The sequence below is a fragment of the Pan troglodytes genome, chromosome 1 (assembly GCF_028858775.2).
Source record: "Pan troglodytes isolate AG18354 chromosome 1, NHGRI_mPanTro3-v2.0_pri, whole genome shotgun sequence".
In the NCBI taxonomy this organism is placed as follows: domain Eukaryota; kingdom Metazoa; phylum Chordata; class Mammalia; order Primates; family Hominidae; genus Pan; species Pan troglodytes.
In genome coordinates, this window is record NC_072398.2 from 202833210 (window position 1) to 202860915 (window position 27706).

At 47.7% G+C, this 27706-nt stretch overlaps 1 protein-coding gene and 2 non-coding genes across 3 annotated transcripts in view; all 3 read left to right on the plus strand.

Annotated features, from left to right (window-relative positions):
• PTAFR (platelet activating factor receptor) overlaps nucleotides 1–16423 on the plus strand; it is a 29526-nt gene extending 13103 nt beyond the window's left edge. The window contains exon 2 of the mRNA XM_001152150.6: nucleotides 12521–16423. Coding sequence (XP_001152150.1) covers nucleotides 12559–13587 — 1029 coding nt within the window. The 5' untranslated portion in view covers nucleotides 12521–12558 and the 3' untranslated portion in view covers nucleotides 13588–16423. The remainder of the gene's footprint in view (nucleotides 1–12520) is intronic.
• Nucleotides 16424–19404: 2981 nt separating this feature from the next.
• Nucleotides 19405–19466, plus strand: LOC112207097 (U7 small nuclear RNA). The gene has a single exon (XR_002941568.1). It is a non-coding gene; the product is annotated as a U7 small nuclear RNA (small nuclear RNA).
• Nucleotides 19467–20777: 1311 nt separating this feature from the next.
• LOC112207058 (U6 spliceosomal RNA) lies at nucleotides 20778–20881 on the plus strand. The gene has a single exon (XR_002941536.1). It is a non-coding gene; the product is annotated as a U6 spliceosomal RNA (small nuclear RNA).
• The last annotated feature ends 6825 nt before the right edge of the window (nucleotides 20882–27706 follow it).

Below are 27706 nucleotides of genomic sequence, written 5' to 3' on the forward strand. Positions count from 1 at the left end.
AGAGAGGCGAGGTCACTTGCCCCAGGTCATACAGCAAGTAAATGGTAAGCCAGGTATGAACCTGTAGACCTTTCTGACTCCAGAGACCTTGTTCTCCCTAACCCACTCCACCCCAGTACAGCTCCCCTGGGAAGACCGTGCACATTTCCTTTGTGCCGGGGATTTCGGAGCCATCATCAGGGCATGGTCACTCATCCATTCATTCCTCGGTGCCCGACACTGGAATTGAAGAGATGAAAAAGATCTAGTCCCTGCCCTCAGGAAGTGCCCAGTCTGACAAGGAAACAGCCACAGAAATTAATACTTAAAACATATTGTGTCAGGTGCTAGACTGAGGAATGCCCCCAGTGCATAGGGACCCAGAGAAGAAGGCGACACATTTTGCCTGTGGCAATCAGGGAAGGCATCCCAGAGGAAGCACTTTTTCAGATTAGGTCTTAAGATGAGTAAGATTTTTCTAGGTAAAGCAATAGGCAAAAGCGGGCCGCTGGAAAGGCAAAGAGATTTGAGGAAAAATGGAGTTTTTAGGGAAGCAGCGAGAAATTCAGTGCAGCAAGAGTAGAAAATGAGTAGTGGGGAATGGTGGAAAATAAGATGGGAAAGGAGCTTAGACTTGATCCTGGGCCAGGGGAGCCACAGAAGATGTTAGCCCAGGCAAGTGTGTGGCTGGCAGTTGTTGGGGTACAACATGTCTCAGATTTCGGTGCGTGCACGAATCACCTGGGAATCTTATTAACATACGGAGTCTTTTTTTTTTTTTTTTTTTTTTTTTGGAGACAAAGTCTCGCTCTGTCGCCCAGGCTGGAGTGCAGTGGTGTGATCTTGGCTCACTGCAACCTCTGTCTCCTGGGTTCAAGCAATTATTCTCCTGCCTCAGCCTCCAGAGTAGCTGGGATTACAGGCACCCACCACCATGCCTGGCTAATTTTTGTAGTTTTAGTAGAGAGGGGGTTTCATTATGTTGGTCAGGCTGGTCTTGAACTCCTGACCTCAAGTGATCCACCTGCCTCAGCCTCCCAAACTGCTGGGATGACAGGTGTGAGCCACCATGCCCGGCCAACATACAGATTCTGATACAGGAGATCTGGGGTGGGACCCAAGATTCTGCATTTCCAACAAGCTTGCAGGCGGTGCCAATGCTGCTGGTCCAAGGACCACAGTTTTTGAGTCCTGAGTTTGTAGAGGGCTCACTCTGCCTTGTGTGGCAGCTGCTCTGTCTGGGGAGCAGGCAATCCTGTCGGTTGCTGGGTATTTGTTCACCCGACAAATGTTTACCGAACTTTTGCCCCAGCCAAGCTCCCTGAGTACAGGGGACGGGGAGAGGAATTGAAAATGCCACTTTCTGGTCCATGCCACCACCATCTCTGACCTCCAAAATGCTCTTGCTGTTTCCACGCTTGCTCCCTACCATCTATTCTCTACCTGACAGCTAGAGCGAGTCCGATCATGTTACTTGCCTGCTTAGCGACACTGAAGCAGCTCTCCGAGGCTCACAGAATAAAATCCCAACTCCTTACCATGGCTCAGGAGTGATCTGGAGCCAGGTGTCCTCTGATCACATCCCACTCTTCCCATTTCTCACTCCCCTAGGGCCACACCAACCTTTCAGTTTCTTGTTCCTACTTCAGAACATGATGAAATTATTCCCATTACAGGCCCTTTGCACATGATACTCTCTGGCTGGAATAATCCAGATCGTCCTCTTACTTGTTCCTTTTTTCTTTTTTAGAGTTCAGCCAGGGGTAGACACAGATTTTATAGGTTACTAAAGCTTATACAATTTGAAGGGCCCCCCTTTGAAGATACCAAATTACGAATATACAATTAGATACAGGGCCTAGGAGAGGGCCTTAAAGCTTAAGCTTCATTGACTTCATGGTAAAGCTGTCTGTGGTTTTGTTTGTATGTCACCTCCTCCAAGAAGCCTTTCCTGGTCATTCTACTTAAAACAGCCACCAGCTGGGTGCAGTGGCTCATGCCTGTAATCCTAGCACTTTGGGAGACTAAATAAGGCAGATCACTTGAGCTCAGGAGTTCAAGACCAACCTGGGCAACATAGTGAGAACTTGTCTCTGTTTATTAAAAAATAAAAATAAAAAAAAGCCATCTACCCTATCTTCATGTTACTATTTTTATTTCCTTCATTAAATTCATCACAATTTGAAATTATCTTATTTGTTGCTCCACTTATTTTTGACTGTTTCCCCCAACTAGAATGTAAGCTCCTTGAGAGCAGGAACTTTGTTTTGTTTCTGCAGTCTCCCCAACATAGTGCCCAACACCCAGAAGGATGTCAATAACTGTGAGGTGAATGCATGGACATTGTCTCTGCCTCTGGTTGGCAGAGAGGTCACATAGAGGCAATTTCAGTGGGATAAAGAGCTATGAGCTACGGAAGTCCAAAGAATGGGCACTTAACCAGACCACGGGTGGAGCTGGGTGTGCAGGAGGCCAGGAGTCTTAGAAAGAGCTACTCGGAGGAAATGAGGTCTGAGCAATCTTAAAGAATGTTCTAGTAAACATTCAGACAATGACAAGGAAGGAAGGATTTCTTGGCAGAGGAAACAGCATGAATAAAGTAATGAAAGTGCAAGCTCTCAGGCCCAGAGGAGAATCAGCTGGTTACATTTTGGGTGATTTCAAGGGTTCTACTCATGCAAAGATACAGTGATAGGCACTAAGTTTGGGTTGGGGCCAAGGGAGTGGGAGTCACATGGGGGCCAGGAGCCTGGGATTGAACAGAAGGCAGCAGAAGTAGGAAGAGCCAGGATGACGGGTACTGGTGGCACCAACGGGTTTGAGTCAAGCAGGGGCTCCACCAGCACTCCCCTCACTGATTCTGGTCCTGTATCTGGAAGGAGGAGGCCTACTCTTGCTGGGGCTCCTGTGGGGCCTGTGTGGACTGGGGAGGCTCTGAAGTCAGATAGACCCAAGTATACAATCTCCTAGGTTGGGTTCCTGGGAAGCCAACTTTGAAATAGAGATTAGCATGCAAGCACAATTTTCCTAGAATATTTTATTCTTGTGTGTGTGTGTGGGGTGGCGAGGGGAGGCAAGGTGGGGATGGGTGTAGAGATGAGGTCTTGCTATGTTGCCCAGGCTGGTCTTGAATTCCTGACCCATCCTCCTTCCTCAGTTTCCCCAAAGTGCTGGTATTACAGGCATGAGCCACCACACCTGGTCTTCCTGGAATTTTTTTTTTTTTTTTGAGATGAAGCCTTGCTGTGTTGCCCAGGTTGGAGTGCACATCTAATAGCTAAGGAATTTAACAATACAACCACCATGTCATTATCCTGCCTAAATAAATAAACATTTTTTAATACCATCTGTGTTTGAGTTTTCCCAAATGTCTTTTTTTTTTTTTTTAATTCTTTTTTGTGTGTGTGTGTGACAGGGTCTTGAGGCTCTGTTGCCCAGGCTGGAGTGCAGTGGCATAATCACAGCTCACTGCAGCCTTGAACTCCTGGGCTCAAGCAATCCTCCTGCCTCAGCTTCCTGAGTAACTGGGACTAGAGGTGTGCACCACCACACCCAGCTAATTTTAAAAAATTTTTAGGAGTGATGAGGTCTTGCTATATTGCCCAGGCTGATCTCAAACTCCTGAGCCCAAGCAATTGTTTCGCCTTGGTCTCCCCAAAGTGCTGAGACCAGGCATGAGCACCACAGCCAGCCCAATTGTCTGGAAAATATTTTTTACAGTTGGTTTATTTGAATCAGGATCCAAACAAGGTCCATACACAGCATTTTGTTGCTCAATCAAACTTCTTTTTTTTTTTGAGACGGAGTTTCGTTCTCCTTGCTCAGGCTGGAGTGCAGTGGTGCTATCTCGGCTCACTGCAACCTCTACCTCCTGGGTTCAAGCGATTCTCCTGCCTCAGCCTCCCCAGTAGTTGAGATTATAGGCGTCTGGCTAATTTTTGTATTTTTAGTAGAGATGGGATTTCACCATATTGGCCAGGCTGGTCTGGAACTCCTGACCTCAAGTGATCGTCCTGCCTCGGCCTCCCAAAGTGCTGGGATTATAGGAGTGAGCCACTGTGCCCGGCTCAATCGAACTTCTTGAGTGAGGATTTGACATTCCCCTTTCTCTCCTATCACTCACCCCTCAACCCATGCCTGGGCAACTGCTCTCCCTGTGATCACATGATCTGATCACATGAGATTGATTTCCATGTTTCCACATCCAGTGTTTGCTTTTCTGTCTGCATTGTCATTCATCTCCCTGTGGCTTTTCACACTGTTGCCCATGTCTTCCCAAGCTCTTGAAACTTTCTTCCCTTAGGCCTCAAGCATGGAACCCTCCTTGTCTCTGACTGTCCTGTCTCTGCCTCCATAGGTCTGTCCTCCTCTGACTTCTTCCTTGATGTTGGGCTCTTCAGGGTTTAACCCTGGTCCTTTTGGGTGTTTCACAGGCATCCCAGATGGGATATGTCCTCATATGAATTCATCCTCCCTGCCCTCATGCTGTTCCTCCTCAGTGTCTTCTCCATGAAGACAGACACCACCATGTCCTCAATCATCTGGCCCAGACACCTGGCAGTTCTCTTTGATTCCTCCTTTTCTCTCAACCAATATCCCATCCGTTACCAAATTCTGTCCATCTGATTTCCCAAATAACTCTCACACCATCCATTTCCCTCCATCGGCTCTGCCCTGGTGCAGTCCTCTTGAGGCCCTCCAGACGATTGCACGTGTCTCTTTGCTGTCTCCCTGACTCTGGTCTGATCACCTCCAGTTCATTCTGTGCACAGTGGTCAAAGCCATCTTCCCCAAATCCAGACCCAGTCTTGTCCCTTCCCAGCTCAAGATCCTTCAATAACTCCCGTTGTCTGCAGAATAAAGTCCAGACTCCTTAGACTAACCTCTAGGACCCATCTTGAGTTGACTGATGATTTTTTTTTTTTTTAGATGGAGTTTGGCTCTGTTGCCCAGGCTGGAGTGCAGTGGCATGATCTTAGCTCACTGCAACCTCCACCTACTGGGTTCAAGTGATTCTCCTGCCTCAGCCTCCCAAGTAGCTGGAATTACAGATGCGTGCCACCACACCCGGCTAATTTTTGTATTTTTAGTAGAGACAGGGTTTCACCATGTTGGTCAGGCTGGTCTCAAACTCCTGACCTGATGATCCGCCCGCTTCGGCCTCCCGAAGTGCTGGGATTACAGGCGTGAGCCACCGCGCCTGGCCCTGATGCTTATTTTTAAAGCCCTGTCTCTTCTCAACTCCTTAAAGTTTTGGCCAAACCAAATGTCTCACGTTCCTTTAGAATGAGGTACGCCTTTGCCTATTCTTCCAGGCCTCTGTCCCGCAGTCCCCTGTGCCTGTTATTCCTCTCTCCTCGCACTATCAAATTAACTCCTTCAGCATAGGCAGGAGGTCTCTCCTCACCCTCAAGTCTGGGTAGGGGCAGCTTCTCTGAAACCGCGTTACACCTGATACATCCATCATCATAGCACCGCCCGCTTATCTATTTCTGAATCTCTCTCTTGCGAAATGGCCTGTGAGCCGCTCAAGGGCTGGGTCTGTTCTCTGAGGCCTCAGTGCACTGCTCAGCTCCTGGAGCTGTGAGTGCTTGTCCAATGAATGCATGAATGAGCAACTGAATGAGTGAATTGGGCTAGTCTGTGTGTGTGTTCTGTTCACATGGTGAGAAGGTTTTTTTAAAAACTCAAAATTGCCAGGCGTGGTGGCTCACGCCTATAATCCCAGCACTTTGGGAGGCTGAGGCGGGCAGATCACAAGGTCAGGAGATCAAGACCATCCTGGCTAACATGGTGAAACCCCGTCTCTACCAAAAATACAAAAAAAATTAGCTGGGCGTCGTGGCAGGCGCCTGTAGTCCCAGCCACTCGGGAGGCTGAGGCAGGAGAATGGCGTGAACCCAGGAGGCGGAGCTTCCAGTGAGCCGAGATCGCGCCACTGCACTCCAGCCTGGGCGACAGAGAGAGACTCCGCCTCAAAAAAAAAAATCAAAATTAATGCAAAAAAAATTATGATAAACAAAGTACCAAAATGTTACATGAAGACAGTATCATAATAGTGCCAGGCAGTTATATTAGAGATTGAGGCAAGAGGAAGAATCAGTAATACTCCTTTTGATTTAAAAAAAAAATTGCATTAAAATATTATTTATTGGCCAGGCACAGTGGCTCACACCTGTAATCCCAGCACTTTAGGAGGCCGAGGCGGGCGGATCACTTGAGGTCAGGAGTTCGAGACCAGCCTGGCTAACTAAAATTATAAAAATTAGCTGGCCATGGTGGGCATGCCTCATCTCTACCAAAAAATACAAAAATTAGCCGGTGTGGTAGCGTGTGCCTGTAATCCCAGCTACTTGGGAGGCTGAGGTAGGAGGTTGGCTTGAGCCCAGGAGGTGGAGGTTGCAGTAAGCCAAGATTGTGCCACTGCACTCCAGTCTGGGTGACAGAGCCAAGCCCTGTCTCAAAAATAAATAAACAAAATAAAATATTATTTATCTTGATTGCTGAGGTTTGGTGTCTTCTTAAATTTTGCAACCAGTGAATGCCTCACATGTTTCACTCTAGTCCTGGCCCTGGCGGAAAGGCTTTCTCAATAGGCGTGGGCAGGCGGGGTGCAGGAACCCAAGAAGAGGAAGGCATTTTGTGATGGGCAAGGGGGCGGGGGTAGCAGGGAGGTACGGACTTGACTGCCCCCAAGACCCAGAATGAGCACCATGCCCTGCCCAGCTGTGGGCTGCCCCCAGCCACCACACAGGCCAAATATGCTTCCATGCTCTGGAAACAGGACCCCCAAGGCAAGAAGGTATAACCAGTATAGCCTGAGAGAGAAACAAGGCCGGTCCTGGATGAGCTGGGCATCTTGGGCTCAAAGGAAGGGCAGGGGTGCTGAGACTGTGGAGCAGCAGTATTCAAGTCTTCTGGTCTCAGGGTCCTTTTATATCCTTAAAGATTATTGAGGGTGCCAAAGAGCTTTTGTTTACATAAGTTATCTCCAGCAATATTGTATTAAAAATGAAAACTTAGACATTCTAAAAATTTTCATTTTTAAACAAAAACACCCAATAATAAACTCTTTCCATGTTAACATAAATAACACATTTTTGTAAAAATAACTAGATTTTCTAAAACATAAACAATTTAGGGAGAGAAGTGGATTGATTTACATTTTTTACACATCTCTTTAATGTTGGGCTAAATAGAGAAGACAGTTGGATTCTCATATCTGCTTTTGCACTTAGGCTGCTGTGATATGTTGTTTTGGTTGAAGAAAATCTGCCTTCACACAGATACGTACTTATAAAGGGAGGGATCTTTTAATGGCTTTTTCAGATAATTGGTGATATCTTCTTTTTTTTTTTTTTTTTTTTTTTGGAGTTTTGTTCTTGTTTCCCAGGCTGCTGGAATGCAATGGCACGATCTCGGCTCACTGCAACCTCCGCCTACTGGGTTCAAGCAATTCTCCTGCCTTAGCCTCCCGAGTAGCTGGGATTATAGGTGCCCGCCACCACACCCGGCTGATTTTTTGTATTTTTAGTAGTGGTGGGGTTTTACCATGTTGGCCAGGCTGGTCTCGAACTCCTGACCTCAGGTGATCCACCCATCTCAGCCTCCCAGAGTGCTGATATTACAGGCATGAGCCACCACGCCTGGCAGATACTATTCTTTGATATGATATCAAAGCCCCGCATATAGTAGTTTCTTAAAGGTTCGTTGTGATGTAGAACCTACATCATATCAATGGACTTTTTTGTTGTTTTACTTTTTGAGACAGGGTCTTGCTGTGTTGCCCAGGCTGGAGTGCAGTGGTGAAGTTACAGCTCTCTGCAGCTTTGACCTTCCAGGCTCAATTGATCCTTCCACCTTGGCCTCCTGAGTAGCTGGGACTACAGGAGTGCACCACCATGCCTGGCTAATTTAAATTTTTTCTTTTGTAGAGAGGGGATTTTGCCATGTTGACCAGGCTGGTCTCAAACCCCTGGGCTCCAGCAATCTGCCTGCCTTGGCCTCCCAGAGTGTTGAGATTACAGCCGTGAGCCAAGTCCATTGAAGACCTCCCTAAAGCCGTGAAATTCAGCTGAGGTCTGAAGCATGAGTTGCACTTGGCCAGGTGAAAGTGGGGAGTGGAGCCAGGTGAGATGGCTCACGCCTGTAATCCCAGCACTTTGGGAGGCCGAGGTGGGCAGATCATGAGGTCAGGAGTTCGAGATCAGCCTGACCAATATGGTGAAACGCCGTCTCTACTAAAAATACAAAAATTAGCCGGGTGTGATGGCACACACCTGTAATCCCAGCTACTCAGGAGGCTGAGGCAGGAGAATCGCTTGAAACTGGGAGGCGGAGGTTGCAGTGAGCCGAGATTGCACCAGTGCGCTCCAGCCTGGGTGACAGAGCGAGACCCTGTCTCAACAACAACAACAAAAAGGAAAGCGGAGAGTGAGGAGTGGGTAGGGAAGAGCATTCAAAGCAGCAAGATGGGTATTGTGGAGGCTTCTAGGCAGGAAATGTCTGGACAGGTTTGAAGGTCCGCCTGGGAAGTCCGTTCTGGCTAGAGCCTGATGCTAAGGTGGCACGAGGTGAGGGTGGAGTGGCAGCTGGAGGTCAGGGCAAGGGCCATCTGATAAGCTTATTTCTGTTTCTGGAAACCACCAAGCTCTTGCCGCACTTTTGGACCCATGCAGAGTTCTCTGCCTGGAATGTTCTGCCCTTGTTCCTCCTTCAGGCCTCAACTGAAACGTCACCTCCTTTCTAAGTAGATCTCTTTTTGTTCTCAATATCCGTGCTGCCCTCCCTCCCCCCCCACCTTTTTTTTTTTGAGACAGAGTCTTGCTCTGTCACCCAGGCTGGAGCGCAAAGGCACGATCTGGGCTCACTGCAACCTCTGCCTCCCAAGTTCAAGCGATTCTCCTGTCTCAGCCTCCCAAGTAGCTGGGATTACAAGTGCCCACCACCATGCCTGGCTAATTTTTTGTATTTTAGTAGAGACGGGGTTTCACCGTGTTGCCCAGGCTGGTCTCGAACTCCTGAGCTCAGGCAATCCACCCATCTTGGCCTCCCAAAGTGCTAGGATTACAGGCGTGAGCCACCACGGCCAGCCCAATCAGCACTCCTGTTTGTTTGTATAACAACGGTGTCTGTTTAAATTGCTTTTGTCTGTCTACCCCGAGAGATGTAAGTTCTCTGAGGTCAGGGCCCCCTTGCTGGGTGTTCGCCCTATAGCTCCTGTGCTTAGCCGTGTGCCTTACATGCAGTTGGTGCTCAGAAATATTTGTTGGATGGATGTGTGAAAGAACAGAGCTGGATCTGAGATCCTGGCACCATTCCTTAATAGCCGTGTGACCTTGCACAAGTCATATAACCACCCCGTAGTCAGTTTCCTATTCTGTAGCATGGGATCTTACTTCCTATGGCAAAGTGTTTGTGTGAGACTCAAATGAGGTAGTACACGTGGAAGCACCTAGCAGGGTACCTGGCTCCAAAGAAGGTGCTCCAAGTGTTGTCTTCCTTGTGTCTCACTCCCTTTTTTTTTTCCTGAGACAAGGTCTCACCCCATCATCTAGGCTGGAATGTCAGTGGCACAATCTCCGCTCACTGCAACCTCTGCCTCCCGGGCTCCAGTGGTCCTCCCACTTCAGCCTCCCAAGTAGCTAGGACTACAGGCAAGCACCACCACGCCTTGCTAATTTTTTTTTTTTTGAGATAGAGTCTCACTCTGTCGCCCAGTCTGGAGTGCGGTGGCACAATCTCGGCTTACTGCAATCTCTGCCTCCCGGGTTTAAGCAATTCTCCTGCCTCGGCCTCCAGAGTGGCTGGGACTACAGGCACCCACCACCACGCCCGGCTAATTTTTGTATTTTTAGTAGAGACGCAGTTTCACCATATTGGCCAGGTGGGTCTCGAACTCCTGACCTTGTGATGTGCCTGCCTCGGCCTCCCAAAGTGCTGGGATTACAGGTGTGAGCCACCATGCCTAGCCTGTATTTTTTTTTTTTTTTTTTTTTTGTAGAGACAGGGTTTCACCATGTTGCCCAGCCTGGTCTCAAACTCCTGGACTCAAGCATCTGTCTGCCTTGGCCTCCCAAAGTGTTGGGATTACAGGCGTGAGCCACCACGCCTGGCCTACTGTGCTCTTTTTACTACACTATTAGATATTATGAGCTGGACCTTGCTTAGCCCCAGCTGGGTTCTTGCTTCCCATCCTCCTCCCTGCCTGCTGCTTCCCTGAGTCATGCCCACTGCAACGTAAATAACAGCGCAGCTCCTAGGAGCTTGCAATGACAGCAATAGTGAGAGGAACAAGAGGGAAGGGAGCAACTGTTTTGTTTTGTTCGAAATGATGTCTCACTATGTTGTCTAGGCTGGTCTCAAACTCCGAGGGTCAAGCGATCCTTCTGCCTCAGTACCCTGAGTAGCTGAGACTACAGGCATGCACCGCTATGCCTGGCTAATTGTTTCATTTTTTATTTTACTAGAGACGGGAGTCTCACTGTGTTGCCCAGACTGGTCTTGAACTCCTGGGCTCACTCGGTCCTCCCACCTTGGCCTCCCAAATGCTGGGATTACAGGCATGAGCCACTGTGCATGTCCTTACACTGTATTTTCAAAATTTTAAATTATTAAGATAATAAATGCCCTTTAAAGATTCAAACAAACACATAAAAGTATAAAGTAAATAAACTTCCCACTAAGCTACCTCACCTTCCCAGAGGCTACTTACCACTGTCAACTATTTGAGGTGTATCCTTCTAGATCTTCTATTCAAACACGCATATATAATGGGGTCATACCAAACATTTTCTGCAACTTTTTTTGTTTTGTTTTGTTTTTATTATTATTTATTACTTATTTATTTTTTCGAGACAGAGTCTTGCTCTTCCTGCCCAGACTGGGGTGCAGTGGCTTGATCTCGGCTCACTGCAACCTCCACCTCCCGGGTTCAAGTGATTCTCCTGCCTCAGCCTCCAAAGTAGCTGGGATTACAGGCACCTGCCACCACGCCCAGCTAATTTTTGTGTTTTCGGTAGAGACAGGGTTTCATAATGTTGGCCAGGCTGGTCTCGAACTCCTGACCTCAGGAAATCCACCCACCTCAGCCCAGCCTCCTGAGTAGCTGGGACTACAGGCATACAACACCACACCCAGCTGATTTTTTGTGTTTTTGTACAGACAGGGGTTTCACCATGTTGGCCAGGCTGGTCTCGAACTCCTGACCTCAGGCGATCCACCCACCTTGGCCTCCCAAAGTGCTGGGATTACAGGCATAAGCCATCATGCCTGGGCAGACAGTTATATTTTAAAATGGAATAAAAGAAGAGAAACAGAACTGCCATTGATTGTATTGACTATCAGGTGCTATTTATTGTAAAAACACACCATTATTTTATGTAGAAAAAAACACTGCATGGTCAGGCGTGGTGGCTCTCACCTGTAATCCCAGCACTTTGAGAGGCCGAGGCTGGCAGATTGCTTGAGCTCAGGAGTTTGAGAACAGCATGGGCAACATAGCAAAACCCCTTCCCTACAAAAAATACAAAAATTAGCTAGGTGTGGTGTCACACGCATACCTGTAGTCCCAGCTACTCAGGAGGCTGAGGTGGGAAGATTGCTTGAGCCCAAGAGGTTGAGGCTGCAGTGAGCTGTGATCGCACCGCTGCACTCTAGCCTGGGTGACAGAGCAAGACCTTGTCTATAAAAAACAAAAAACAAAGAAAAGAAGAGAAAAAAGGAAGAGAAATGTATTTCTCATAGTTCTGGAGGATGTTCATGATCAAGGCACCAGCAGGTTTAGTGTCTGATGCCTGGTTATCTGCTTCCAAGATGGCACCTTGAAAGCTGTGACCTTACATGGCAAAAGCGATGGAAAGACAAAAAGGGCAATATTAAGTGCTTTCTTCAACCTTGAGCCCCTTTTTAAAGAATTATTATTTTTTGTGTGTGTGTGAGACAGAGTCTCACTTTGTCACCCAGGCAGGAGTGCAGTGGCACAATCACAGCTCACTTCAGCCTTGACCTCCCTGGGCAACCTGGAGCCCTTTTCTAAGTGTGCTAATCCCATTCCACCCTCTGACTTAATCACCTTTCATAGGCCACACCTCTGCACTGGGGATTAAGATTCAACATGAGGCCGGGCACAGTGACTCATGCCTGTAATCCCAGCACTTTGGGAGGCCGAGGTGGGCAGATCACCTGAGGTTGGGAGTTTGAGACCAGCCTGAACAACATGGAGAAACCCCATCTCCACTAAAAATACAAACTAGCTAGGCATGGTGGTGCATGCCTGTAATCCCAGCTACTTGGGAGGCTGAGGCAGGAGAATCACTTGAACCCGGGAGGCGGAGGTTGCGCTGAGCTGAGATCACGCCACTGCACTCCAGCCTGGGCAGCAAGAGTGAAACTCCATCTGAAAAAAAAAAAAAAAAAGATTCAACATGAACTTCTGAGGGGACATCATCATTCTAAGCATGGCAAGGAGTCTTGGAACTGATGAAATGGAACAGTCCCTTCTTGTCCCTTTATTAACCAGAATTTTTGTGTGGTCTTCCAGGCACCGCCAGAACCAGCTGATCATTCCAGCCCACAGCAATGGAGCCACATGACTCCTCCCACATGGACTCTGAGTTCCGATACACTCTCTTCCCGATTGTTTACAGCATCATCTTTGTGCTTGGGGTCATTGCTAATGGCTACGTGCTGTGGGTCTTTGCCCGCCTGTACCCTTCCAAGAAATTCAATGAGATAAAGATCTTCATGGTGAACCTCACCATGGCGGACATGCTTTTCTTGATCACCCTGCCACTGTGGATTGTCTACTACCAAAACCAGGGCAACTGGATACTCCCCAAATTCCTGTGCAACGTGGCTGGCTGCCTTTTCTTCATCAACACCTACTGCTCTGTGGCCTTCCTGGGCGTCATCACTTATAACCGCTTCCAGGCAGTAACTCGGCCCATCAAGACTGCTCAGGCCAACACCCGCAAGCGTGGCATCTCTTTGTCCTTGGTCATCTGGGTGGCCATTGTGGGAGCTGCATCCTACTTCCTCATCCTGGACTCCACCAACACAGTGCCCAACGGTGCTGGCTCAGGCAACGTCACTCGCTGCTTTGAGCATTACGAGAAGGGCAGCGTGCCAGTCCTCATCATCCACATCTTCATCGTGTTCAGCTTCTTCCTGGTCTTCCTCATCATCCTCTTCTGCAACCTGGTCATCATCCGTACCTTGCTCATGCAGCCGGTGCAGCAGCAGCGCAACGCTGAAGTCAAGCGCCGGGCGCTGTGGATGGTGTGCACGGTCTTGGCGGTGTTCATCATCTGCTTCGTGCCCCACCACGTGGTGCAGCTGCCCTGGACCCTTGCTGAGCTGGGCTTCCAGGACAGCAAATTCCACCAGGCCATTAATGATGCACATCAGGTCACCCTCTGCCTCCTTAGCACCAACTGTGTCTTAGACCCTGTTATCTACTGTTTCCTCACCAAGAAGTTCCGCAAGCACCTCACCGAAAAGTTCTACAGCATGCGCAGTAGCCGGAAATGCTCCCGGGCCACCACGGATACGGTCACTGAAGTGGTTGTGCCATTCAACCAGATCCCTGGCAATTCCCTCAAAAATTAGTCCCTGCTTCCAGGCCTGAAGTCTTCTCCTCCATGAACATCATGGACTGAGCTGGGGGAAGAAGGGATATCTACTGTGGTCTGGGCACCACCTCTGTGGGCACTGGTGGGCCATTAGATTTGGAGGCTACCTCACCCGGGCAGGGATGATGGCAGAGCCAGACTGTTGGAAAATCCAGAACTCAAATGAGCCCCTTCATCTGCCTGTGGGCGCATACTACAGTAACTGTGACTGATGATTTTATCCTGAGTCCGTTAATCCTATGGGGCCGGAAGGAATGTGAGGGCCAGGTGCAGACCTTGGGGGAAGACTTTAAAGCACCTAGTTCTCCCCGATGGGGCATCAGTCTAAAGCTTTGGGGGGGTGGGCGCAGTGGCTCACACCTGTAATCCCAGCACTTTGGGAGGCCGAGGTGGGCAGATCATGGGTCAAGAGATCGAGACCATCCTGGCCAACATTGTAAAACCCCATCTCTACTAAAAAATACAAAAATTAGCCTGGCGTGGTGGCACACGCCTGTAGTCCCAGCTACTCGGGAGGCTGAGGCAGGAGAATCGCTTGAACCTGGGAGGCAGAGGTTGCAGTGAACCTAGATTGCACCATTGCACTCTAGCCTGGCAACAGAGCGAGATTCCGTCTCAAAAAAAAAAAAAAAAAAAAAGCTTTGGGCAAATACTCTCAAGTGATAGAGGTAGAATGGGTTGGGAAAGGGACACTGCCCTCACTGTGTGGCACTACCTTGGGGCAGACTTTTGAGCTAGGACGTTGCCATCCTCTCTCCACCCTCCGGCACAAGGTCTTTGTGACCTTTCTCAGGCGAAGGGGCTTGATGGAACCTTCTCTGACTCATCTGGCAACCTGTCCCTAATGGTGACCAAAGAAGATAAAACATGAACAGACCAAAAGCTAGGACAAGAGCTTGCTTCCCAAGACAGACGTGTCTGTTTGCAAAGCCCTTGCCTCTAGCCCAGTCAGCTCTGGGGGAGTGGGAAGGAGATGCCCACCTCCTCTTTCTGTCTCAACAACAGTCCCTAATTAAGTACCTTCTGTGGGGCAGCCACCCACTGAGGATGGGCAAAGGCCCCTTGAAAGCAAAATTGGGGCTGGGCTCAGTGGCTCATGCCTATAATCCCAGCACTTTGGGAGGCCAAGGCAGGCAGATCACCTGAGGTCCGGAGTTCGAGACCAGTCTGGCCAATGTGGTGAAACCCCATCTCCACTAAGAATACAAAAATATGGCTCACGCCTGTAATCCCAGTACTTTGGGAGGCTGAGGTGGGCCGATCATTTGAAGTTAGGAGTTTGAGACCAGCCTGACCAATATGATAAAACCCCGTCTCTACTAAAAATACAAAAAAATTAGCCTGGCGTGGTGGCGCATGCCTGTAGTCCCATAGGCTGTAGCTACTGGGAGGAGGCGGAGCTTGCAGTGAGCCAAGATCGAGATCATGCCACTGCTCTCCAGCCTGGGCGACAGAGCGAGACTCTGCCTCAAAAAAAAAAAAAAAAAAAAAAAAAAAGGCAAAATTGGTGCTGTCCAGGCCAGGACACCTCGATGTCCAGGGGCTTCCATATGAACAGACGCATGGGCTGGGAAGTGCATGAGGCCCCTGGGTAGAAGGGTCTGTCAGTTCTCTCCTCCCTTGCCCTCTGGGAGGCTCCTCCTAAGATAGCTTCCAGGAGGTGGGAGGAGCAGTTACTGTCAGCAGGTGTCAGCCAGGTTTCAGCTTCTCCTGGGGATCTCTAGATGTCTGCTTGTGATTTTTGGCAAGTATATGCAAATGAGCCTCCTCTCCTGCCCTGAGACAAGTATCTGCAGTGTGAACCTGGCAGCCTCAGACCCAAGGGGCTCAGAGGAAACTTCTCTGGTTTCTAGAGCTCTGTGCTCCTTCAGAGAAGTCTTCCTTCCTTCCAGTCAGTGTCCCTGTGAAGCTGGGATACTCATTTCCTGTGTACCGGGCAAACACCGGATTGCTGATTTTGAGAAACGCCTCTCGATGGACCTGTAACCTGCTGGAGTCTGGGATGGTAGCTGTGGGCTGGACTTGGCTGATGGGATGACCCGGTGGCTAGTGCAGCATCACACAGGCTGGTTCAAGTCTTGGCTGTGTCATTTCCTGCTGAGGGACCAGGCACTGAATTTCCTACCTCTTAGGGTCGTTACCTATGAGGTTAAAGCTACCTCATGGGATTGTTATACACCGCTGATGTTGAGGCAGACACCTCTTGGTCAGGGTGACTGCTCATCTTAGACCCTCCCCTTTTCTGCGAATTTGGGCCCCTTGATCCTCTGATGGGAGCTGAAAGGATGAGAGGTGGGCATCTAGATTCAGGGAGGCTGTTCAGGCTTTGCAGGTCCCTTACCTGAACACATAGAAACCCTGGAGCTGTGACCGTGTCCGTGTGTGTGTGTGTATTTGTCTGTGTGTGTTGCGGGGGATGGGCGCCTGCATGAATGTGGTAGAGAAAATGGCTCTGCTCAGAGAGAAGATACGCATAGCAAGGCAGGGACCAGAGGAATCACAGGCGCCTGGAGAGCAGCCGGGCACCGCCTCCAGGGACCGGCCGGCTTCCCTCAGTCCTCCAGGGGCCCAGCACTCTTTCCTTTAGGCCCTGTGAGCGTCCCTTGTCAGGATACATTCTCTCATTTTGCTGAAGCTGATTTGATTGGGTGTCTGTTTCTCGCAGCCAAAAGAGCTCTGAATGAGGAAAGTGCTTCTGTGCTAACTCCCTGCGTCTCCTGAATTTCAGTCATTCATGTACCCACCTCGAAATTTTTGCAATATCTGTGTACCAACTGTCCATTTACTTAATAAAGAAGTTTTCTTTAAATTAAGTCACTTTTAAAAACTTACATTTATTTGAAAGAAAACATTATAACATAATTGTAAATGAAAACTAATACTACCTGCCACAAATAGAAGGTAGACATAAACATAAAACCGTAACTATAAAAATGTTTCTCGCCTGGGTGCGGTGGCTCACACCTGTAATCCCAACATTTTGGGAGGCTGAGGAGGGTGGATTGCTTGAGCCCAGGAGTTCGAAACCAGCCTGAGAAACATGGCAAAATGCCGCCTCTACAAAAAATTTGTGGGTTTGGTGGCTCACGCCTGTAATCCCAGCACTTTGGGAGGCCAAGGAGGGCAGATTACCTGAGGTCAGACGTTCAAGACCAGTCTGGTCAACATGGCGAAACCCCGTCTCTACTAAAAATACAAAATTAGCCGGTCGTGATGGTGGGTGCCTGTAATCCCAGCTTCCCAGCTACTTGGGAGGCTGAGGCAGGAGAATCGCAATCGCTTGAACCCGGGAGTTGGAGATGGCAGTGAGCCGAGATCGCGCCACTGCACTCCAGCCTGGGTGACAAAGTGAGACTCTGTCTAAAAAATAATAATAATAAAAAAATTTTAAAATTAAAAAAATTAGCCAGGCACGGTGGTGTGTGTCTGTAGTTCCAGCTACTTGTGGGAGGCTGAAGTGGGAGGATTGCTTGAGCCAGGAGGCTGAGGTTGCAGTGAGTTGTGATCATCATGCCACACTGCATTCTGACCTGGGTGATAGAACAAGACCCTGTCTCAAAAAAAAAAAAAAAATAGTTTTCTGTGTTGTGTCTAAAGTCACTTGACATGTCTCAGTAACTTGTGTACACACTTTAGGAAACTCTACTTTGATGGGTATAAAGTGCACAGGGTCTCAATAAAGAATAACTCTGGGCCCATGCCTGCAATCCCAGCACTTTGAGAGGCCAAGGCAGGAGGATTGCTTGAGCTCAGGAGTTTGAGACCAGCCTGGGCAACATAGCGAGACCCTGTCTCTAATTGGAAAAAAAACAAGAGTAACTGACAGTTCTGAGACAGTGACTTGTGATTACCTCCTTGCTTCTCCCAGGATGTTGCCCCAACACATAGACCATGTGCTCATGGGGATCAGGGGGATGGGAGGAGTATATTAGGTTGTAGCCCATGCTCCAGCCTTGTTGATCTCCTCACCACCCCAGTACAGCCACCTTTACTCCTCCTGTATCCTATGTCTTTTCTGTTTTTTTCTAAACTTTTTTTCCTGGAGGTGGGGTCTTGCTATATTGCCCAGGCTGGCATGCAATGGCTATTTACCGGCATGCCTATTGCACACTACAGGATCGAACTTCTGGCTTCAAGTGATCCTCCTACCTCAGCCTCCCCAGTAGCAGGGACTATGGGAATGGGTCACTGTACCCAGCCCTTCTCTTCTTTTTTATTTTATTTTGTTTTATTATTATTATTTTTTGAGATGGAGTCTCGATCTGTCACCCAGGGTGGAGTGCAGTGACGCCAGCCTGGCTCACTGCAAGCTCCACCTCCTGGGCTCATGCCATTCTCCTGCCTCATGCCATTCTCCTGCCTCAGCCTCCTGAGTAGCTGAGATTACAGGCCCATCACTATGCCTGGCTAATTTTTTTGTATTTTTAGTAGAGACGGGGTTTCACTGCCTGGCCAATTTTTTATTTTTTTGTCAGTGTTGACCAGGCTTGGCCTCAAACGTGTAGCCTCGCCTCCCCGAGGGCCAGGACGACCGGCCTGAGCTGCCGCAGCTCCCCTCTTCTTTTTGACATATCCCAGAATACTCCAATAGGTAGCCTCCTGAATTCCTCCAGGCAGCATTTTGGGACTGGGAGGGTCCAACATTTGTATACCTTAATTACTGTGACCATTGAAATTAATTCATTTCAATGCCTGTCTTTCCTATCCTGGGGGGCAGGAACCGGATCTAAATAATCTGTCTCCAGTTTCTCACATATAGCCCGGAATTGAGATCTGTCTGTCTCCAAAGTGTACAGCTTCCCCAGGGTTTAGCATAAACAGACATGTTGACATATACATGCAAATATTTTGAAAGGTTTTGAGAAGACTCTATAGAGATAGATGGAAAAGAAATGTAATACATGTTCTTCCAAAGTTCTAGGTCCATATTTTAAAGGAAGATGTAGGGAGTTTTCAGAGAATCAGAACATCTTGGAGCTGGGAGGGTTCAACCCCTTCATCTTACTAAGGAGATCGTGGGGCTCAGAGGGACTAAGTGATTGCAGAAGTTACACAGAGTGGAGCTGCGGCGGATGCAGGGCTGGCTGTTCACCTGCATCTCTCCATTCTTGCAACGGTGACAGGAATTATGGGAAAAGCTGAGTTGTAATTCTTTTGATGAAACATCACTGATTAGAATTTCCAAGGCATCCTGTGTATCAGGAAAGCCTCACCTTGCATTTGCCCCTGATCTCAGCTTTTGCCTCAGGGAACCACCAGTGATCTCAGTTGGAGAATGCTTGCTTATGTAAGATCTGGCCTCGTTGAGATGAGTCATAGACCCAAGAGTGGTAAGTGGAGGTCACAGTTGACTAGACCTGGATACGTTTATGCCTGTTTTTACTCATCTGTGTTATATATGTGCTCAAGACCTAAGGCCACAAAGAGATATAAGACCTTCTTGTAAAGCACCTGGTTTTTGTGCAGACTTGGTATTTCTGTATAAAAAGTCCTATTCCCTTTGATATCCTGCCAGCAAGCCATCCTCCCACATACCCATCTGTCTATCCACCTATCCATCCCTCCATCCCACCATCCCTCTATCCATCTATCTATCCCTCTGACCATCCATCCATCCATCCATCCATCCATCCATCCATCCATCCCTCCATCCCTTTAGGTACCCAACAAACACCTATGGAGTGCCTATTTTGGTCCAGTAACTATGCTAAGCACAATTTTGATCTGTTATCTCACTGAAACCTCATATTCCCTGAAACATGGGTGGTTTTATCCCGACAGAAATGAATAAAACAAGTGTTACAGCTCTTTTAGAATTTGTCTAGCAGGCTTTTCAGTTTTTGCCAGAAAGCCCCTTAAAAAAGAAGGGAAAAAAAGAAATGAATAAAATAAATAAGGACCCAAGCTGACTGAATAAGACATAGTGGCTGCCTCTCAGGTACCTGGTACAGAAGGAAGGGGGACCCAGCTATTTGCTTGCCACTTTCACCTATCTTATGTCATTGAGTCCTCACAACCACCCCACAGAATAAAACATTTCATGCCCATTTTACAGATAGGGAAATCGAGTCTCAGAAGGGTTCAGAGATTTATAAAGGTAAAAGAGCTACTAAGTGGCATAATAATATTCAAAGCCAGATCTGCCTTAGTAAGCATGGGTCCCTTTCCTTCTCTCCTCCCACTCCACCATGTGGCTGTACCCTTGCCCAAGCCCCTCCAGGCACAGCCTCCTAAGCGCTGGGACAGGGCTGTCTTGGGGGAATGACCCAAGAGGTCTCCAGTGGAAGGTGAGGGCCTCCGCCTTGCTGTTTCTGGCTTCCTCTTTGAGGCCTCTGTGCTCCCTATACATGTTGAAGCCCCAGCAGCAATGACTGTTCCCTGGGCTCAGGCTGTGCTCAGCTAGGGAGGGTACTCCTGCAGGTGGATGGCGTCCATGAACACAGTGTTCCAGAGACCCTCAGAAGCCAGAGTGGTCATTGTCACTGGAGCTAGAAGGTGCTCTTAGACATCACCTGGATCCTGACAGCTCTGTAAGGGGAGGGACAGAGGCGGCCACTCAATATTTGCTGACCACTTACCGCAAGGGAAACTTCACGTCATTTACTCCTCCCAAACACCTATGGGTAGAACTGCCTCTTCCCTCTGTCTGAGTTACTTTCTTCCTGGATAGCAACACGGCTCACTCCCTTGCTTCCTTCAAGGCTTTGCTTAAATGGCCCCTTCTTGGTGAGGCCTGCTTGACTACCTCACTTAAAAATGTAGGCTTGGGGCCTGGCGCAGTGGCTCACACCTTTAATCCTAGCACTTTGGGAGGCCGAGGTGGGTGGATCACCTGAAGTTGGGAGTCGAGGCCGGCCTGGCCAACATGACAAAACCCTGTCTTTACTAAAAATACAAAAATTAGCCAGGCGTGGTGTCAGGCACCTGTAATCCCATCTACTCGAGAAGCTGAGGCAGGAGAATCACTTGAACCTGGGAGGTGGAGAGATTGTGGTGAGTCGAGCTCATGCCACTGCACTCCAGCTTGGGCAACAGAGCAAGACTCTGTCTCAAAAAAGAAAAAAAAAAATGGAGGCATGGGTAGGAAGTGTGCAGGGTTTCATGGCCCTGCAGCCTCATTAGACTCAGTACCCTCCTGAAAAAAAAAAATTAAAAATATAACAGCAGTGCTTGCTTCGTCAGCACATAACTAAAACTGGAACAATACAGAGATACAGATATGGCCCCTGAACAAGGATGACACGCAAATTCATGAAGCATTCCATATAGTTAAAATAAATTTTGAAAAATGAAAACCAAATCCCCACCCCCAAAATACAGATGCTTAGAGAGTAAAGTGATTCCCAAGGTCACACAGCGAATGGCTGGCCTAGCTGGGTATGTCCAGCTCCAAAGCTCATTCTGCCACACTCCCTTCCCCTGAGGACATCCTTCATGATACAGAATGTGAAGGTCCCTGTCTTCCATCTTCCAGACAAGAAAGACGAGCATCAAGCAGGTGAAATGACTTACATCCAAGGTCACGCAGCAATAATCAGGATGCAGAGATCCTTATTTTACCTCTACTGTGCAAGATGCTTCTCATACATTTTTGTCTGAATGCATGTCATTTTCCTTCTTTTTTTTCTTTATCTTTTTCTTTTTTTTGAGACGGATTTTTGCTCTTGTTGCCCAGGCTGGAGTACAATGGAGCAAACTTGGCTCACTGCAACCTCCACCACCCGGGTTCAAGCAATTCTCCTGCCTCAGACTCCCGAGTAACTGGGATTACAGGCATGCACCACCACGCCCAGCTAATTTTGTATTTTTATTAGAGATGGGGTTTCTCCATGTTGGTCAGGCTGGTCTCAAACCCCCGACCTCAGGTGATCCGCCCGCCTCGGCCTCCCAAAATGCTGGGATTACAGGCATGAGCCACTGTGCCTGGCTAACATGTCATTTTCTTTTATCATCATTTTCCATTCTCATCCTCCACAGCAGTTCTAGTGCAGGCGATATATATCCTTGATGTAGGTATGCTTGTAAAACGTATAGTGTTATTCTGTGTGTGTATCCATTTTAAATTTACATAAAAGTTATAGTTCACATAATTTGACCTTATTCTGTGTCTCATTTCCCCTGCCTCAGCATTATTTTTGCAACAGAATCATGTTGGAGTGTGTACATCTAGTTCAACAATGTCAGTGTCTGCTGGGTCCTCCACTGTGTACATCCACTACATTCTACCCATTCCCTTGGTGATGGACACTCAGGTTGCCTTCTGTTCCCTTTACTTTTCTTTCTTTTTTTGGGTGGGGGATGGTGGGGGATAGAGTCTCTCTCTGGCCCCTAGCCTGGAGTGCAGTGATGTGATCTTGGCTCACTGCAACCTCTGCCTCCCAGATTCAAGCTATTCTCCTGTCTCAGGCTCCCGAAGAGCTGCGATTACAGGTGCCCGCCACTGTACTGGGCTAATTTTTGGATTTTTAGAAGAGACAGGGTTTCATCACGTTGGCCAGGCTGGTCTTGAACTCCTGACCTCAAGAGATCTGCCCGCCTCGGCCTCCCAAAGTGCTGGGATTACAGGTGTGAGCCACTGCACCAAGCCCCGTTCCCTTTTCTATAACCAATGCTGTGAGATTCTTCCAGGTGTTCCCTATGGACCAATATAAGAATTTTTCTAGAATGTAGACCTGGGAGTGACATTCCCAGGTCGTAGGCTACACTTATTTAATTTGGTAAAGAATTGTCAAATTGCTTCTGGAATGGCTGCACCAGTCTACATTCCCACCCCTAGTTACACAAATGTGTTTATTTCTGTGCATTCCTACCAACACTTGGCACTGTCCAACTTTAAAATTGCAGGTAGGTGTAAAATAAAAATCTTGTTTTTAGTTTGGATTTCTCTAACATTACTTTTTTTTTTTTTTTTTTTTTTTTTTTTTTTGAGGCAGGTTCTTACTCTGTCACCCAGGCTGAAGTGCAGTGGCATGAACATGGCTTACTGCAGCCTTGAATTCCGGGGCTCACGTGATCCTCCTGCCCCAGCTACTCCAGTAGCTGGGACTGCAGCCACACCACCATACCTGGCTCACTTTAAATTATTTATTTATTTATTTATTTAGAAGGAGTTTCGCTCTGTTGCCCAGGCTGGAGTGCAGTGGTGCAATCTTGGTTCACCACGACCTCTGTCTCCTGGATTCAAGGAATTCTTCTGCCTCAGCCTCCCCAGTAGCTGGGATTACAGGCGCGTGCTATCATACCCAGTTAATTTTTGTATTTTTAGTAGAGACAGGGGTTTCACCATGTTGTCCAGGCTGGTCTCGAACTCCTGACCTCAAGTGATCTACCCGCCTCAGCCTCCCAAAGTGCTGGGATTATAGATGTGAGCCACCGCGCCCGGCCAATTTTTTCTTTGTTTGCCAGGCTGACTTCGAATTCCTGAGCTCAAGCAATCCTCCCTCCATGGCCTTCCAAATTGGTGGCATTACAGGGGTGAGCCACTGAGCCCAGCAATCTCACATTATTAATGGTTGTAATCATGTATTCATTAGACATCTGAGTTTAAATTCAGACAATTCTGACTCCAAAGTCCATACGGTGTCACAGAATGATCAATAAAGTGGTCTCTGGGGCCACATTGCCAGGGTTCAATTTCTGTCTCTGCCACCTCCCAGTCTGTGATTTTTAGGTAGACTTAACCTCTCTGTGCCATTTTCCTCATCTGTAAAATGGGAATAATTATACTGATGATATAATAGGATGTTTTTGAGGATTTAGAATTGGTTAGAACAGTGCTTCCCATGAAATGAACTTAGTAAATATTATGTCCTGGCTGGGCACGGTGGCTCATGCCTGTAATCCCAGCACATTGGGAAGCCAAGGCGGGAGGATTGCTTAACCCCAGGAGTTTGAGACCAGCCTGGGCAACAGAGGGAGACTCTGTCTCTACTAAAAAAATACCAAAACTAGCTGGGCGTGATGGCACACATCTGTAGTCCCAGCTACTCAGGAGGCTGAGGCAGGAGAATTGCTTGAGCCTAGGAGGTGGAGGCTGCAGTGAGCTGTGATCACACCACTGCATTCCAGCCTGGGCAGCAGAGTGAGACTCTGTCTCAAAAAAAAGTGTTATGTCCTGTCCTGATGGAGTGTGTCTTTCTCCACACATAACCTCCCATTTCCTCCTTCCTTCCTTCCTTCCTTTCTTCTTTCTTTTTTTTTTTTTGACAGAGTCTTGCTCTGTCGCCAGGCTGGAGAGTAGTGGCGTGGTCTCGGCTCACTGCAACTTCTGCCTCCCGGGTTCAAGCGATTCTCCTGCTTCAGCCTCCCGTGTAGCTGGGACTACAGGCACACGCCACCACGCACAGCTAATTTTTGTATTTTTAGTAGAGACGGAGCTTCACCATGTTGACCAGGATGGTCTCAATCTCTTGACCTCATGATCTGCCCGCCTCGGCCTCCCAAAGTGCTGAGATTACAGGTGTGAGCCATCGCGCCTGGCCCATAACCTCCCTTTTCACTCCAGCCCATAATCCCATTCCCCTGCCCCTTTTCACCAAGTTCATGTTGCATAACCCTGCATTTTCTTTAGAAACCTGAAACCATAGCAGAGAGGAACACAGTGGGACTAGTTAGGCTTTCCCCTTGTATTTGACTTCCCAGACCATTCTAAAACACGCTGAATGTTTTTTAAGAAGCCAGAATTGCCACATGCATGAGTCAGGGAATTTTGGCCTTTGGAACAAAAAGGATGAGTTAGTTCCTCAAAAAGGAGGATGAGGCATCAAAGGACACCATCAACAGAGTGAAAATGCAACCCACAGAATGAAAGAAAATGTTTGCAAGTCATATATCTAATACAAGATTGATACCTAGAATATATAACTCCACAACAAAAACCAAACAACTTGATTTAAAAATGGGCCAAGTACTTAAATGTACATTTCTCCAGAGAAGACCTACAAATGACCAGTGAGCACTTGAAAAGATGCTCAATATGACTAATCTGTAGAGAAAAGCAAATCAAAATCACTATGAGATAAAAACAGAAAACAAGTGTTGGCAAGGATGTTTAAAAATTGGAAACTGTGGGCAGGGCACAGTGGCTCACGCCTGTAAGCCCAGCACTTTGGGAGGCTGAGGTGGGCAGATTACGAGGTCAGGAGATCGAGACCATCCTGGCTAACATGGTGAAACCCCATCTCTACTAAAAATGCAAAAAAATTAGCTGGGTGTGGTGGCGGGTGCCTGTAGTCAGTCCCAGCTACTCAGGAGGCTGAGGCAGGGGAATTGCTTGAATCCAGGAGGTGGAGGTTGCCGTGAGCCAAGATTGCACCACTGCACTCCAGCCTGGGCAACAGAGCAAGACCCGATCTCAAAAAAAAAAAAAAAAGAAAAAAGAAAAAAAAAAAGAAAGAATCACCATTTAATCTAGTAATTCCTTCTTCTTCTTCTTCTTTTTTTTTTTTGACGAGAGTGTCACTCTGTCACCCAAGCTGGAGTACAGAGGCACCATCACGGTTCACTGCAGCCTGAAAGTTCTGGGCTCAAGGGATCCTCCCACCTCAGCCTCCCCAGTAGCTGGGACTACAGGTGTGTGCCGCCACACCCAGTTAATTTGATCTAGTGATTCACTTCTGAGTACAAACCCCAAAGTATTGAAAACAGGGACTCAAGCAGATATTCGTAGTAACATTATTCACAATACCCAAAAGGTGGGAGTGACGCAAATGTCCACTGAGGAATGAATGGATAAACAAAATATGGTATAGACACGCAATTAAACATTATTCAGGCCATGAGTGGTGGCTCATGACTCAATCCCAGCACTTTGGGAGGCCAAGGCAGGAGGATCGTTTGAGACTAGGAGTCTGAGATCAGTCTGGGCAAAATAGAAAGACCTCATCTCTACTTAAAAAAAAAAAAATTAGCTGGGTACAGTGGCATGCACCTGTAGTCCCAGTTACTCAAGGAGGCTGAGGCAGGAGGATCACTTGAGCTCAGGAGATCAAGGCTGCAGTGAGCTGTGATTGTGCCACTGCACTCCAGCCTGGGTGACAGAGCAAGACCCTGTCTCAAAAAAAAAAAAAAAAAAAAAAAAAAAAAAAAAATTGGTGGGAGCTGTGCCTCACGCCTGTAATCCCACCATTTTGGAAGGCCAAGGTAGGTTGATCACTTGAGGCCAGGAGTTTGAGACCAGCCTGGCCAGCATGGAGATACCCCATCTCTACTAAAAATACAAAAAAAATTAGCTGGGCATGTTGATGTGTAACTGTAATCCCAGCTACTCAGGAGGCTGAGGCAGGAGAATTGCTTGAATCCAGGAGGCAGAGGTTGCAACGAGCCAAGATCACGCCACTGCATTTCAGCCTGGGTGACAGAGCACCATTCTGACAACAACAACAAAAAATTAATCCGTTTTAAAAAGGAAAGAAATTCTGACATTTGCTACAAAGATGGAAGGACCTTGAAGATATTATGTTAAGTAATATAAGCCAGATACAAAGGACAAATATTGTATGATTCCACTTATATACAGTACCCAGAGTAGTCAAATTTGTAGAGACAGAAAGTAGAACAATGATTGCCATGGAGAGAACGGGAAATGGAGAGTTAGTGTTTAATGGGTACAGAGTTTCAATTTGGAAAGGTCAAAGTTCTGGAAATGTATGGTGGTGATGGTTGCACAGCAATATGAATATTCTTAATGTGCTGAGCTGTATACTTAATGGTTAAAATGGTACATTATATGTTACCACAATTAAAAAAAAAACTTACAAAAAGGGAAGAGGGGATTGAAACTGCCTGTGCAAAATTATGACTGAGACAGTGAGAGATCTAACCTCACCGACTCCATCTTGCTTCTAATCTTTAAGCTGTCCTTGTTCCTTCCTGGGCACAGGCTGAACTAACTTTGGGAGGAACTTAGTTTATAGTTTAAAACAAAGACAATAACAGCCCTTTCCCAAAACAAACCTCCTTCTTGCCTGAAGACTAGACTGCCTTTGTAGGACTAACAAATTAGCCACAAGATTAGAAATTATGGTTTACGAGTCATGCAGCTGGAGGCTACAAGATTTTGACCTCCCCTAAACTGTTCCTAAGATCAGTGCTTAAGATATTTTGCAGACCCTGCACTTTATGGATCAGCTGGCACCGTCCAGATCTATAAACTGGCTCATCTGATCTGTGGCCCCCACCCAGGAACTGACTCAGCCCAAGAGGACAGCTTCACCTTCCCATGATTTCATCACTGACCTGACCAATCAGCACTCTCATCTCACTGGCCTTCCCCAGCTCACCAAATTATCCTTAAAATCTCTGATCCCCACATGCTCGGGGAGACTGATTTGAGTAATAATAAAACTCTGGGCCAGGTGCGGTGGCTCACACCTATAATCCCCGCACTTTGGGAGGCCAAGGCAGGAGGATCACGAGGTCAGGAGATCGAGATCATCCTGAATCTCAGGCCTGACACTTGCTGGCTATGTGATCCTGGGCATTTGCCTCAGTTTCCTTATATGTAAAATGGGTATAATGTCAATTCCCTTCTCTTCACTCTTCTAAGATGTGGATAATTTAACACTTGGGATGGGTCGTTGATTGTTCTTGAATTACAGAGAGCTTGTCTCTCCTTAGGTAACTGCTGATGTCCCTCCCTTATCAGCCCAGTTGGCACAAATGTTGCCCCAGGCTACAGGTTGGCCGGAGAGGGCAGCATTCCAGAAGTAACTTCACATACATTCATGTATTCTGTGGGCACTGGGGAGAGACAGAGGAGCACTAGAAAGGAAAGAGAAGACGACAGCTCTCCATAGTCAATTTGCTTACACTTGGTCTTATGTGTGGCCTGTTAATGGCTCCTAACATTAGGGATGTTTCACAATAAATGACCTTTAACTACAGCAGCAGCCAAAAGAAGCTCAGGAGGGCAAGAGGGGCAATGGGGAAGACCATGGACCTTGGAGTTAGAGCTGGATTTGTCTCCTAGTTCTGACGTCACTAGTTGTTTGGCCTTAGGTAACTGATTGTCCATCTCTGAACCTCAGTTTCCCCAGTTGTAAAAATGAAGATAATGGCAACTACTGCACGGATATGTTAGGAGGCTCTGGGGAGGT